We start from the raw sequence: 15155 nt of genomic DNA on the forward strand, positions 1-15155 counted from the left end.
TTTTTACTTGATCTTTTAGGCTAGGCAAGGCATTATAATTTTTTTCTTTATAGATTTTTCGAGCAAATATTTCTCATATCTCTACTAACTGTCCCTTTAATTTGAGTGTGTGTTGAATTCTTGTACAATACTATCACAATTATCCATTGCCGCCTAGAATCTCCTAACAAGTATCAAACATGTATAATATTGTTATACATAAAATTCGAGTCCATCAGAATCTGATTTCGAAAAATTTACATAAATGTATGGTATGTACAACAGTTTTTACATGAAAACCGAAAGCAATAAAAAAACATTTTTTTTTCCGTTTGGAGGGTAAAACCGACCATCCAGCTCTCAAAACCCGACTCGAACCTTCATATAAACCGAACAGCCGCATCGCCTTCTCTGCAAGCGCAACCCCCCTCTCCTCCCTAACAGCAGGTTCTCATTTCTCAATTCTCACGCAAGAAGTACTAATCCCAATTACGCCATGAAAGAAGAACACCACCGCTTCCCCTCAATCGCCAACTGCGATCTCTCCGGCCGCGAAACTCACGCCGTCGCCGCCGATCTCGACGGAACCCTCCTCGTCTCCCGCAGCTCCTTCCCTTACTTCTTCCTCCTAGCAGCAGAAGCCGGCAGCCTTTTCCGCGCCGCTCTCCTCCTCCTCCTCTCCCCCCTCATCCTCTTCGTCTACAGACTAGCCTCCGAAGCCGCCGGAATCCAGATCATGATCTACATCGCGGTCGCCGGAATACCGATCCGAGACATTGAGCTCGCCGCTCGCGCCGTGCTTCCGCGATTCTATGCCGCGGATGTTCGACGGGATAGTTATCGCGCTTTCCGGGCGTGCGGGCGGCGGAGAGTGGTGGTGACCGCAAATCCGACGGTGATTGTGGATCCGTTCGTGAAGGAGTATTTGGGAGGGGATCGGGTGCTGGGAACGGAGCTGGAGGTGGATTTGAAAACAGGGAAGGCTACAGGGTTTGTGGCCGGAGCAGGGGTGCTGGTTGATGAAAGGAAGCGGGATGCGGTTCGGAAGGAGTTTGGGGATGATTTGCCGGAGCTAGGGATTGGGGATCGGGGATCCGATCATGCGTTTATGGCGATCTGCAAGGTTCGTACACTCATTTTCCCCCTTCGTTTTTCCCTACTGTTTTGGTTCTTCGCTGCCGCAGACTGGTTCATAAAAGCGCCTTCTTAGTTTTCTAAATAAAACAAAAGTATAGCGTGCAAGCATTAAGTCCCACGTAATGCCTTTTTTAAATCTTCTTTAAATATTTGGCACTTGTTTAATTGACAAGGAATTGCATTCAAAAAAATTACAGAGTTGATATATAAACTTATTAGTAAAATATCATGATCATATTCAAATATATGCATGAAACTATATGGATAAAAATATGTATTTTATTTTAAAAAATTAATAATAATAATATTTTTATATAATATGAGAAATTTGAATGTTATGAATGTAAATATCAAAGTATTAACTTCCTTCCATTTGATTTTTAATGAGGTTAAAAGGGCTTTCTTTATGTTTTAGAAATGTTGTACAAAATAATATATAAATATATATGCTACGTAAAGATTGAGTTAGAATATCGATATTGCAAATTTATAAGCGAGTTTAAATAAAATATATTGGAATTGTAACTTTATTCTTACGTTTAATAGGACCTAGATTGACGAGCAAGCCAAAGAAACTTTCATGCATACGACAGAATTAGGACCATAATGTATAGAAACATAAAGGCAGGATTTTTCTAAGTATATGATACTGTCGAATCATGTTAGTACGTAGAGTTATAATTATTGAATTCATATAATTCATAAGAGATAAATGAGGTGAGTGAAATGAGTGAAAAGAAGTAGAAGATTTGGAGAATTGTGTCTTGCCAATATTGGATGTAAGGTTGTCTTTTGTTGAGTCGAGAGTTAGACTCAATTAAATGACAGAATAAAGTGAAAGGAGTTCTCATAGAGACAATTCATTTATAGAGATCTATTTTGTACAATCACTTAAATAAGGGAATAGTTGTGAAAACAGTTTTTAATATGTTTAATGCTCTAAAAAATTATATGAATTTTATTTCATATCTATATTACAATTCAAATTTTTATATGATAGTATTTGGTTATCGATTCATTAGAATGCGATCGATTGAGACGATCGACTAGATGTTGACCGTGTATTGTGTTTGGTTGACCGAGGCGTTCGGTTGAACAAAGATCTCGTTCGCTGTGGCAAGGGAAAGTCAATCATCTGAATGTGATCAGGAGGTTTTTGTCTGCGCTTCGGTCGGTCGGTCGGTCGACTGATGAGTCAATTTATTTTTGTTGGGTGAGTTGTGGCTCACTGTTGATTTGGCTTAAGTCTTACTGGGTCTACGTCTTATCTATCTAGTCGGTTTTTCGCCTCAGTCGGATATCCCTATTTGTAAGGTTTTAAGCTTATCATGTCGTTGCTTGTGTGTGATATCCGATGAGACTTGACTCTCAGGGTGTGTTCACAAAAGACTTTCAGTGATCCAACATTCTAAAAGGTGGTGCGGTTAGCATGTACATGTCCTAGATGGGAAGAGGAGCTAACTACGAAGGAGAAACCTCCCAAAGAAAGATAAAACACATGGAATTCCAGTTGGTCTTTTGACTTTATTTACTTATATGCTCTAATCCTCTTCTATAAACAGAACTTAGGGTTCATGAGAGACTTGAGGTGAGAGGTATGGTGAGATGTACAAAAGTTGTAACTCCAAATCTTTTTCCTTTCCCCATATGGTGCTAGTTAAATCTCTCTCCCCGTGGTCGTAGGCGAATAAATTTAACGTGAAACCACGTAAATCTTTTGTGTTTTATTGTTGTTGTGTGAATTTCTTCGTTTTCATATTATTTCTGCATAACACATGGACAGTAATGGGTTGGAGTTTTCTTCGTCCTGCCATAAAGACTACTTTGAAGAATTGCTCAATGAACTTGAGAGTGTTACTCGAAAGCTACATGTGAGCTTAGGGAAGAAACTCAAAAAGTATTAGTGAGCCGGGGCGGAGGAGCTCGCCATGCCCTTCTGAGTGACAAATCTTATAGTTGTAACTTAAAGGGATATGGTTGGCAAGTACAATCTACTTGCAACTAGGCTTTAGGTTCGCGACGATTAGGCTTGATCGATTAAACCCAAATGACCTGAATCCTTAGGAAACCTATTTTTTGGATGTACAAATACTTAATAGTAGAATTAATTAAAAATTAAAATAAAATGGGAGGAAGGGTTGGCACAAATGTTACTTTATGAGAAAAAAACAAACTAAAAATATTAAAAAAATATTTTAATCACGAGAAGATTAATTGACATTGGTGAAATGCTACTATGCTGGTTATGCAAGATTTCTCCTTTTATTTACAAAATCATTATCAAATTGCATTATTATTATTTTTTTAATTGCCAGACAAATATGGAAATTCATAATAAAATTTTAGTCTATATTCTTTCATTTATATGATATTCCAATATGATAAATTTGTAAATATTAATGTTTTGGATGGTCTGTATGTAATTTGATATAGTAATCCGTATTTGTTGCTCTAATATGGCTGCACCACTGAAACAGGAGGGTTATATGGTTCCACCAAACCGGTCCGCCCCACGCGTGCCACAAAACGAGCTCCAGGCTCGCACGATCTTCCACGACGGCCGTCTCGTCCAGCGGCCGGAACCCTCGGCGGCTCTCCGAGTCCTTCTCTGGTTCCCTCTCGGCCTCCTTGTAGCATTATTCCGCGTCTTCTTCAACCTCCCCATCCCCCCACACCTCGTCCGCTACACCTACCGTCTTACCGGCATCCGCCTCTCCATCCGCGGCCATGCACCGCCACCTTCCACCCCCGGCTCCCTCCTCGTCTGCAACCACCGCACCGCTCTCGACCCCATTCTCGTCAGCATCGCCCTCGGCCGCCCCGTTTCCTGCGTCACCTACAGCATCTCCCGCGTCTCCAGCTTCCTTTCACCCATTCCTAACGTCCCCCTCTCCCGCGATCGCGCCACCGATGCCGCTCGGATCTCCGACCTCCTCCGCCGCGGCGACGTCGTCGTCTGCCCCGAAGGAACGACTTGCCGCGAGCCATTTTTGCTCCGATTCAGCGCTCTGTTTGCGGAGCTTAGCGATCGGATCGTTCCGGTGGCCATCAACACGAAACAGAGCGTGTTCTACGGGTCGACGGTAAGGGGGTTTAAGTTTGCGGATCCTTTTTTCTTTTTCATGAATCCGAGGCCGGAGTACGAGGTGACTTTCTTGCCGCCGTTGAGGAAGGAGGAGACTTGCGGCGGCGGGAGGTCGGCGATTGAGGTTGCGAACCATGTGCAGAAGGTGATTGCGGATGAGCTTGGGTTTCAGTGCACGGAGCTTACGAGGAAGGATAAGTATCTTAGGCTTGGAGGGTATGATGGGAAGAAAGGGTGAGAGATGCTCCCAAGGTGTTTGATGAAATGCCTCACCCTTCAATGTTAAATTTTTTTATTAAATTATTATTATTTTCTTGCTTTTGTTGTTGAAATATTTGCTCAATAGCGTAATTTGTTCGATGAAATGTCCAACGGGTACTGATTTAATGGCATGGCAAATGCTGTGATTGTTGCTATGTAAAACTAGGGCTAATTCAGTTTCAAACGGCTCTATTTTTCTCTTTATGGGAATATTTCAACATTGTGGTCGTATGCTCGTATTCATTTCTCAAAAGTTTGTTCTCAATATTTTCAAATGATTGTCAGCACATTGTAAATATGAAATATTCTGATGAACAGTAAGTCTGGGAGAGAATAAGCTCTCTTGAGGAAACATAAAATACCTTTTTTTTGTCCCAATTTAGACGGGCTTTTACTAGGGTATTTTTAGCATTTCACCATAGATTATATTTTCTCTATTTTTTTTCTATATGTTCGACGGACTTCAATCCGTTGGCTTGGCTTGGTTTAGGCTTGATATAATTCTCCTAGAGCGTCCCGAAATGATTGGCTATAGCTCGGGCCATTCTGTCTAGAGATATTTGTGTTGAGAGTCCTTGCTTTAAGTCAGCTTGAGTCTTGGCTCAGTCTGCCGACCCAGTCATCCTGCGGCCTTTCTTGGTTCTCAGTTGGACCCGTTGATCTTTTTTAGAGATCTCTTCCATCACACTCTTATTTTGAGACGGTCATTTTTTTTTTTGAGATTTGTGCTGTCACCTTTTTGATGTATTGGTACATATATACAAAAGGAATAATATCTTTTTGTCATAAGCAACTACGGCAAAGCTGATGCTGATGCACAACTGAACCAACCAAATAAACACACAACTTCACCAACAACACCTTTCCCGCAATAATTTTTTCAAAACCTTAAGCGACAGAGATGTCCGGCCTTCATCTACATGTTGCTCCATATAAATATTTTAAAAGTTATTATTTATCCATCAAATTTGTGAAAGAAGCTAGACTTTGAGGCTGCATCATACTTCTCTCCTTCATGTCATTTAATATTATTTTTTATTAAATTATTACTTACTATAATTTATAAATGAAAGATATGATGGACGGTGTCCGATCCTGATTTATTTATTTATTTTCTTACAAGATTAAAAATCCCTTCCACTTATTGAGATCAAAACAAAATAAAATGAAGATTAAAAATATTGTCAAATTAAGTAGGAACAATAAAAAAATTATTTTTATTATTAGCTTAACTTGTGTATATCTCAAAGCTCAACAAAATGGATGCTAAGCAAATATCAGAAATTTATTTGTGGCAATTGCAAATATAACACTCCAAATATTACTATTTACAAATTAAATTCCTCTTTCATTGATTTTTCAAATTTTCACCAAGTTTATATTTATTAATAGATTGTTTCAAATTCAGTGCATGTAATTATAGCATCATTTTAATATCATAAATTTATAATAGCTATTAAATGGGTATCCGATTGCATGTCCGCGCGTCCGCTGGGGAGACGAAGCAAATTTCCAACCACTCCGCTCGTGTTCGGATTATTGCGTGCGGACACCGCATGCATCTGCATGCGTGTTCGATCCTGATCGTAGATCACGGTGATCTCCGGTCAGGATTATTTTCGTTTTTTAAAAAAAAAATAAAAAATTTTAGGTGGGGCCACGGAAGCTCTCTCCTGTCGCCCTCATTTTCGTAGAAAACCCTAGCTCTGCTCAAGTTCTCAGAAAGAGTAAGGAATTCGAAGGCGGAGAAGATGTGGCCAGGAAGAGCCCCTCTGGTTTTTCTTGGTATTCTACTGCTGAGGAAGTCACCCGGGGATTGGATGGCTCCGGCCTCACCGCCATCGTAACAGGCATCGTCTCCTTCGCCTCTCTCTTGTTTCTGATGCTCCTCGGCGGTTTCACTGCCAAAAATATTAGTTTTGAATTAGGGCGTTATAGATATATGTTATGCTGGCTGGATTTCATCTTTGCATTTTTGAACTTGGTGGAGTGGCGATTAAACCTGTTTGGTCCGATAGAAAGACAACTTTTTTATTTGTTTTATTTTCGTTTGGTGAATTGCTTTTTTGAAGCCTTATTTTTTTAATGGTGGTTAGTGAAGTCTCTGTTTGGAAAATATACTGTTGTGCGCTAGATAATTCTCAACGGTTAAAAAACTTAAGTCCTAGCCCAATAGAAATATATAGTATTTATACAGCAAGATAAGATAGCTGGACTTCTATGTGAAAATCGCAGAAAATAAAGAATTATGGGGCCTGATTAAGTTGATATGTATCAAGTTTCAAGCCATACTTTTCCTTTAATTGGAGAATGAAAATCGCAGCAATTATAAAAGTATGAATATTTGTTTGTCCTTGTATTGCTACAACCGAGGTTGATAAACATCAATATTAGCCTTGTTATAAAGATTAGATGACAAGCATCTGTATATAATAACCGGGTCTTATTTATAGAATTTTGGGATAGACAGTTTAATAAATTTAGCCAAAATTTCAAAATACTCTATATGACTGTCCGTGATGATTCATTTGATTATATATATTGCCCTCCGAAATGAATGACATAGGATCGTAGGATTCCTCTCATTGAGCCGCCAATTAGATTATGAACATGCCAAGTTTAGAGATTATTCAGCCCTTGAATTAATAATTTGACGCTTCTAATTATGCTTTAATTGTTTGCCCTGGGTTCATTTGGATTCGAATTAGACTGCTATTTATGTGGTTAGGTTCATATTGTTTAGATGTTTGATGTGACTATAAATTTGTTGAAATCAACAAATGGATGACGCTGAGTTTATTTTAGGAAGTTCTTCACTTGATAATTGCAGCAAGTATTGTGCTTTATTGGATTAATTGTTTTGATACAAAAGCATACTAAATGAACTAAATATTTTTCTAAGAACATTAGGTTAGGTGACTTCCCAGAATTACACTCCTTTTGGATTATCTAATTATACTTATTTACATATTGATTAACATTAAAGATATGTGTACTAGAGCTATTAAGTGTGTTCAAACACAACGAGGATGACCAAATATTTTCTTATTTTTTGTTGAATTACATCAATGATCAACTTTAAGCCCATATGTCTTTGTTCTAGTTATGGATGTTCTTACTGTACATTTATAAGAGGATTTCTCTTGGTGCATGTTTTTCGCTAATGATATCCTTTTTCTGGATAAGATTAGAGAGACTTCAGGAAAATCTTGAATTATGGATGTCAACTTTAGAGTCTAAAAGCTTTCGTTTGCATATATCTACTACTGAATGCATGCAATGTAATTTTAGTAGTTGTAACTCTAGTGGTGAGGTTATAACATTGGGTGATCAAGTCATTAAAGGAGTGATGTTTCAAATAGCTTATGTCTATTGTTCAAAGTGATGGCGATACATATGAGGGTGTTTTTAGTAGTATTCATGTTGGATGGTTGAAGTGGAGGAATGCATTGGGCCTATTTTGTGATAGAAAAGTACCACTTTAACTTTTATAAGATGGTGGTGAGACTTGCAATGTTTTATGGTGCAGAATGTTGGCCTGCAAAAGAGAATCATAAAATTAAGTTAAGTGTTGTTGAAATGAGAATGCTCTGGTGGATGAGCACCTTTACACTTAGAGACAAAATGCGAAATGAATGTATTTGTGAAAGGGTTGGAGTAGCTTCAATGGTAGGCAAGATTAGAGAGAGTCGCCTTAGATGGCTTGGTCATATTAAGCGTCGACCATCTGATAATCCAATTAGGAGATTAGCTATTTTATATTTGGCTTATGCTAAGAAAGGTCAAGGTAGACATAAAATGAATTTGGTTTCTTGTATAAAAATTAATCATAATTTGTCGGAATTAAATGAAAATATGACACTCCATAGGATTCTGGAGAAAAATAGATTCATGTATTCTACCCCAATTTATGGGATAAAAGCTTGTTGTTGTTGTGTATATATATATATATATTATTTCAATCAACTCATATCTAAGTCACAATAGTTTTTACCAAACAACTTATGAAACACTCCAGCCAATAATTTTTTTTTAACATGATTATGCTAAACATATACTGAACTTTCACTGAAGTCATTGTTATTGCAGGGGCATCTAGTGGAATTGGACTTGAAACTGCCCGTGTACTAGCTCTGCGTGGTGTTCAGGTTATCATGGCAGTTAGAAGCTTGTCTTCAGGCAATGGTGTCAGAGAAACAATTTTGAAAGAGATACCTTCTGCTAAAGTTGATGTCTTGGAGTTGGATCTGGCTTCGAAGGAATCGGTTAGGAAGTTTGCTTCTGAATATAATTCCCTTGAACTTCCACTGAACATACTTATGTAAGGAATGACATGAATTAAATCCACTTCCATGATGTTTCCCTCTTGTTTTATTGTAGCTTTGGCATTTTTGTAACTGAGTTTTCTTTTTTTTGGTATTGGAAGTAATAATGCAGGAGTTATGGCTACTCCTTTCATGCTATCTCAAGATGGTATTGAGCTGCAATTTGCAACCAATCATGTTGGTATGTACTTAATTATTTCTTTTGTATTAGCCTTATCTAGCATCTCCATCTAAAGAATGTTAATAGTTAATGCTATTATTTGTTTTTTCATATGAAGAATTGTTTTAATTATTATATCGATGATTTATTAAAAATTTGCATAGTCTATTGGTAATCAATTCTTTGGTCGTCATTTAAGTTGGTAGAGCTTTTTCTTTACTTTCAAAAAAAGTTTGTTCGGGAAATTGGTTTGTGAACCAGTATACCTTGGAACCATAAAAACATCATCGACTGAGGGCATTGGCGCCGTATAAATAAATTTGTAAAACAAAGAAAAAGCATATTTGAAGGTCTTGTATGCGTTTGCTATCATGCAGATGCCTGAACTAGTGAGTATTTTATAATTACCCGAATGTTGCTGTTATAAAATTGGGAAGTTTACATACATAGCTCACAATTCTTATGTATTTACATATCTAAAACCCATAGTATGATATGTATACTTATAAAACCTTGGTGTCATAAACTGATAAACCATACATAAAAAGCTGTATTTCACTTTAAACAGATACTGATAGTGGAATTTTTTATGTGATGCCTAGGTGTTAGATATGCAAATATATAAGAATTGTGTGGTATGAAGGTTTCGATTGATACATTCTTTTGGTATGGTTTTCTATATTTATTCACTGGTTGGTATTAAAGTATCTGTTTTTCAGGGCATTTTCTGCTGACACATCTTCTACTGGAGAATATGAAGAAAACAGCTCGTGACAGTAAAATAGAAGGAAGGATTGTCAATGTTTCCTCTGAGGGGCATAGATTTGCTTATAGAGAAGGGATTCGCTTTGACCGGATAAACGAGCGATCAGAGTATGTCCACCAATTTTTTTATAAATTACTTCCTACCTTGTATTCAATAAAATTGCAAAATTTGAAGCTAGAATATGCAACAAATTGAATTACTGAATTAACTTGATAACTCGTTAAACCTACATACATACCTACGCGCGTGCGTGTGTGTGTGTTAAAGAAAATTTAGTTTACAGTTGTAGAATTTGTCTTTTCATCGCGACAGTGTTTTAATGCACAATTTATTGTATGAAAAAAAATAATATTAATTAATTTCCAATTTCTTTGATACTAATTGAGCCATTAAATTTTCATTTTATCCTATTTTGTTGCAGCTACAGCACCCTTGGTGCTTATGGGCAGTCAAAGCTTGCAAACATTTTGCATGCAAATGAACTTGCAAGACGCTTTAAGGTACTTTTGTATGCTCAGTTTTGGTCAGTAATAATATATTGCTTTAAATGAGCACAAGATTCTTATGTATTTACATATGTCACCCCTAAATTTTCATATTTACATCATAAAACTTTTGTGCTTTAAATCTATTTCAAGAAAATGTGTATGTCACTTTCAAAAAGTTGTGGTAATGTTATTTTTTATGTGATATTACAGGTTTAAATGATATGTGTGTAAATATGAATGTTTGGGTGTAAGATATGTAAATAGATAAGAATTGTGTATGTAAATGCCCTTGCTTTAAATATATCTGAAAAATCTTTTTTTTTTTTAATGAAATATGCTCATAGTTTATGATGCAAGTTATCAAGGTTTATGGTTTATCAGTGTAAAGGTTGTAGATACTATGAAGACAATCACATGTCAAGGCTACAGGATCTTATGTACTTTCGTGGTCAATTTTGCGTAGTTTATTTTGTTATCTTATATCTTGAATTGCTACATATTTTTTTCTTTTGCTTTTTTGTATATTTTGTGGATTCCTTCGACTTTTTAACAAATATTTTGTCATCAGTTATAAGCTAGAAAAATTCGTTCTCTTTCTTTGAAATACATAGTCTATGCTATTTTTGGATGATTGCTCATTTGATTGCTTGAAGTTTGAAATCACATTTCAAAAAATGATAAAATTTATTAATCCAACATTCAGGTGGTTGATAGACATCAATATTGACTTCAACGTACACAAACATTCTAAAAATTTTGAAGTTATGATGTTATTTTCAGCAGCAACAACAACAACAAGCCTTTAGCCCACTACTAAGTGGGGTCGGTTACATGAATTTTTTTTCTCCATTGTGTCCTATTGAGCACCTTATTTTCATTTAATTCTAATAAATTAAGATCTTTTATTATACAACATGCCCAAGTCTTTTTGGGCCTACCTCTACATTTCTTATCATAAATTGAATCTAAAACATCTACTCTTCTAACTGGATCATCAGATGGTTCACATTTAATGTGACCAAACCTTCTAAGAGGCTCTCTCTAATTTTATCTACCACTGGAGCTACACCAACCCTTTCACGAATATAATCGTTTCGTATTTTGTCTCTAAGAGTCAATACACTCATCCAACTGAGTATTCTCATATCAACAACATTTATGTGAGTATTCTCATATCAACAACATTAATCGTTTCGTATTAATGTGACCAAACCGTCTGAGTATTCTCATAACAACAACATTTAACTTAGTTTTATGCTTCCCTTTTATGGTGAAAAATAAAAGTATCATTATTTCTAAAATATAATTTTCTATTTAAAGCAACCAAATGAGCCTTGAAGCAAATCCCATGTGTTTAGAATTGGCCACGCCAATAGTAATGGTGTCTCTTTAAATGTTCCTGTCATGAAATGGAGTTGCTCCCGACTTTGATTATATGTGCTGTACACTTTTGCTTAGAAACTTGCATCAGGTTAATAACTCTTTTTTTACTTCTTGCTTTTAACAGGAAGATGAGGTGGATATAACTGCAAATTCTCTTCATCCAGGATCAATTATCACTAACCTTCTGCGCCACCATAGTTTCATTGATTGTAAGTTAGTCTGCTCATCTTTGTGTTTGGTAAATTAGCTCCTGCTAATATGTTACTACTATCGTCAAGGATGTAAATGAGTTGAGTCGAGCTCAAGTCACCCCCAGCTTGATTATTTAATTGAGTTCGAGCTCAAGGTCGAGCTTAATTCTGTGAGCATGAGTTAGCTCACAAGTCGGCTTGTTTATCACGAAAGAGAGAAAATTGTATTAATTCAAACTAGTCTTATAATAAAATGACAAATATAATGAAAATTTAGGAGGTAAATAATAAGAAATCATTTGAATAAAATTTAAAATGTATTATTTTTAACAATTTTGACAACTTAGAAATAAAATTTTGAATTTTAATATATTTTGTGTATGCTTTATATTAATATTTCGTTTAAACGAGCTAGCTCACGAGTTAATTAGTTAAGTCAGGGCTAGTTTGAGACTTGCTAGCTCATCGAGCTCAACTCGCAAGCCACTTATTGGTCTGAGCCCAAGCTGGTTCACGAGCCGGCTTTGGCTCAGTTACACCCCTACGTGACTTGTGTTTTTATTTCTTATGAATATGAAATAAGATTTTTTTTTCTTAATTTTGTGTAAGGAGATACTTATGATTGTGGTGATTATGCGCAAATCAAATTTATGAGAAGTATAATGAAGTTATTGCTGAGCGTATTGATTTAATCCTACATTCAATTAAGTCATTTAGAATTAATCATTTCAATCATTTTTCTTGCAGGGAGTACTAAAAGGTTGTTCTTATAAATTTCTTTAGCCTTGAAAGGTCATATGTGTAACATCACATTAAAATCAAAGTTGATGGATTAATCATCTCCATCATTTTCCTAAACTTTTTTTAATATATTTTTCCAAATTAAAACATAATTATTTTCATGTTTAGGGTTATACTTGGTTTCCTTCTGCTTACGTTATCTCTCAGCATTATGCTCTAATTCCAGGTTTTATTTCTTGAGTTAACATTATATGAAATTAAATTCCTTTTTCTAATTTGTTCCAGTTCTGTCTCGCACTCTTGGGAAGCTGGTTCTGAAAAATGCTCAACAGGTTAGCCTAAACTTTTATTCATACATACCACTCAATTTCTATGTATTTGCATATCTAACTCCTAGACTTTAATTTTTTACATAACATACCGCCTTACCCATGCATGGAAGGTTTTAATTCATTTTCTAAAGGTTAAATAGGTGGTATTTTTGACGTGATATTAAAGATTTGGGTGGCACAGGCGTAGATCGTAAAGTTTAGGTGTGAGATATGTAAAATTATAGGAATTGAGGGGCATATATGTAAATGCTCATTTATTTATTTGTTTAGCCATTGCCATATGATTTCATCTTGTTAACAGGGAGCAGCAACAACATGTTATGCGGCACTGCATCCTGATGTCAAGGGAGTTAGTGGAAAATACTTCAATAACAGCAATATAGCAGATCCAAGTGCCAAAGCCAAGGATGCTGATTTAGCCAAGAAATTGTGGGACTTTAGCATGGAACTCATCTAATCTTTGGAAGATTTACATAAATACCATTCCATTCCTATGTATTTACATATTTACCACCTATACTTCAAATTTTACAAGAATGCCACGTTACCTATGCATGAAGATGTTTTTTTTCTCGTTTTTAATGTTAAAATGGTGATATTTTTGATGTGATACGAAAGATTTGGTGGTATTAATGTAAAACGTATAGTTTAGGCGTTGGATATGTAAATACATAGGAATTGGGTGTTATGTGTGTAAATGACCCTTTACTGATTTGGAAAGTCTGTGTTGTCATATTTAATTCTGGTGAAAATAGATAATTGTCGATGAGAGGGTTATGTGCTGCTGATGGATTATACTTTAATTAAATCATGATTAGAGTTGGTTAAGAGTTAATTAGGACTAAATTAAGGTTTTATTGTTATTGAAGCTTTTGAATGGGAAGGTGAGAGTGTTAATTATAAGCTTATTACTATTAAGTTAATTAGAATTAAGGATGAACAAAGATAATTGATGTAACATAACTAATTAACTCCATTTCACAGAGTTTAAGGATAAGAGATTGTATAAATCGGGCTTTCTTTGTAATTCAATATTTAAAGGTTTGTTGTTTTTTTTTTTTTTACTTTTATTTTATTTTATTTTAAAAATATGCTTTTTATTTGTACTTTTTTACATATATTTATTTTTTATTTCTAAAAATAAATTAGCTTATTTTTTAAAGCATTCAAATCATTTAAATTATTTTAAATGTTTTTTTAAATTATGTAAACATGTTATAATGTACTAAATACATTTTATATCAATCAAAAATATAAATAAATAAAAAAATTAAAATTAAAATTAAAAGTGAACCCAAATCATAAGCCTTTTTATTGTTAATTATTTATAGTGAATTCTAAACTTTTTTTTTTTTTTTTGAAAAATAATTCTAGTTTTTTAAAAGATCTGTGATATCTCTCCTCCTCCAAACAATAAAAGGAGCATTTACATATAAATACAGCACAACATTCATGTATTTAGATATTTAACATATAAACTTTAAATGTTTCCCAAGATATGGGAATTTACATAAATATCAAACAATTATTATGTATTTATATATCAAACACTTAAGCTCTGTTTGGGGCAGCTTATCCACTGCGGTGACGTTTCGAAAATGCCTTCTCACCGTTTAGAAACTGCGTTTGAGCAACTTATTCAAAAACACATTGATTTCTTATACTAAATGCAGAAAACGGATCAAAACCCGTGATCTGCGTTTCCATATAAGCGGCTTATCTAGATATGCACAAGCTGCCCCAAACTCACCCTTAAACTATCATATTTGTATGAATAACACTATAATATTTATATCACATCAAAATTATCACTTTTACCTTTTTTTTTTTTAAGTGAAATACCCCTTCTAATGAATATTTCTACACAAATTTATTTTTTTAACCCTAACAAAAAAAATTAAAATTAATAATTTTATCTGCCATGATAATGTGGAAGAAAACTGGCATGGAACATGGTTTTCTAAGGATCGTTGAACCTAAAAGCTCAAGGTCAACGAGCATATGATGTTATTGTAAAAAAATTTAAAAAAAAATAATAATTCCTAATTATTCTTTTTAATTATTTTTGCAAATAAAATGTAAAAAAAAATTGAGCCAAAAAATCTGATTCAAATTTAGCAGAAAGAGATTTTCTAACCATTTAATTTATTTTAATATGAGTAAACCATAAATTGTAATTTTTTAATTACATATTATACCATATTAAAATACAAAAATAGAAAAAACTTAGATACATGCCCCTTAATTCTTATGTATTTAGACATCTTATTACTAAACTTCAATTTTTAGATTCATTTCATTTTATTT

The 15155-nt window shown here is 34.7% G+C and overlaps 2 protein-coding genes across 2 annotated transcripts; both read left to right on the top strand.

Annotated features, from left to right (window-relative positions):
- The first annotated feature begins 358 nt into the window (after nucleotides 1-358).
- Nucleotides 359-4740, top strand: LOC110017988 (glycerol-3-phosphate 2-O-acyltransferase 4-like). Its single transcript, XM_020715190.1, has 2 exons — nucleotides 359-1102; nucleotides 3594-4740. Exons 1-2 carry the CDS (start codon nucleotides 476-478, stop codon nucleotides 4437-4439), a joined length of 1473 nt encoding a protein of 490 aa, XP_020570849.1. The 5' UTR covers nucleotides 359-475; the 3' UTR covers nucleotides 4440-4740.
- A 1182-nt stretch (nucleotides 4741-5922) lies between these two features.
- LOC110019440 (short-chain dehydrogenase TIC 32, chloroplastic-like) lies at nucleotides 5923-13381 on the top strand. The gene is made up of 9 exons (XM_020717102.1): nucleotides 5923-6068; nucleotides 6185-6312; nucleotides 8552-8783; nucleotides 8889-8968; nucleotides 9667-9820; nucleotides 10135-10213; nucleotides 11709-11793; nucleotides 12802-12848; nucleotides 13150-13381. Exons 1-9 carry the CDS (start codon nucleotides 5923-5925, stop codon nucleotides 13303-13305), a joined length of 1107 nt encoding a protein of 368 aa, XP_020572761.1. The 3' UTR covers nucleotides 13306-13381.
- The last annotated feature ends 1774 nt before the right edge of the window (nucleotides 13382-15155 follow it).

Source organism: Phalaenopsis equestris, unplaced genomic scaffold, assembly GCF_001263595.1.
Source record: "Phalaenopsis equestris unplaced genomic scaffold, ASM126359v1 Scaffold000002, whole genome shotgun sequence".
NCBI classification, from domain to species: domain Eukaryota; kingdom Viridiplantae; phylum Streptophyta; class Magnoliopsida; order Asparagales; family Orchidaceae; genus Phalaenopsis; species Phalaenopsis equestris.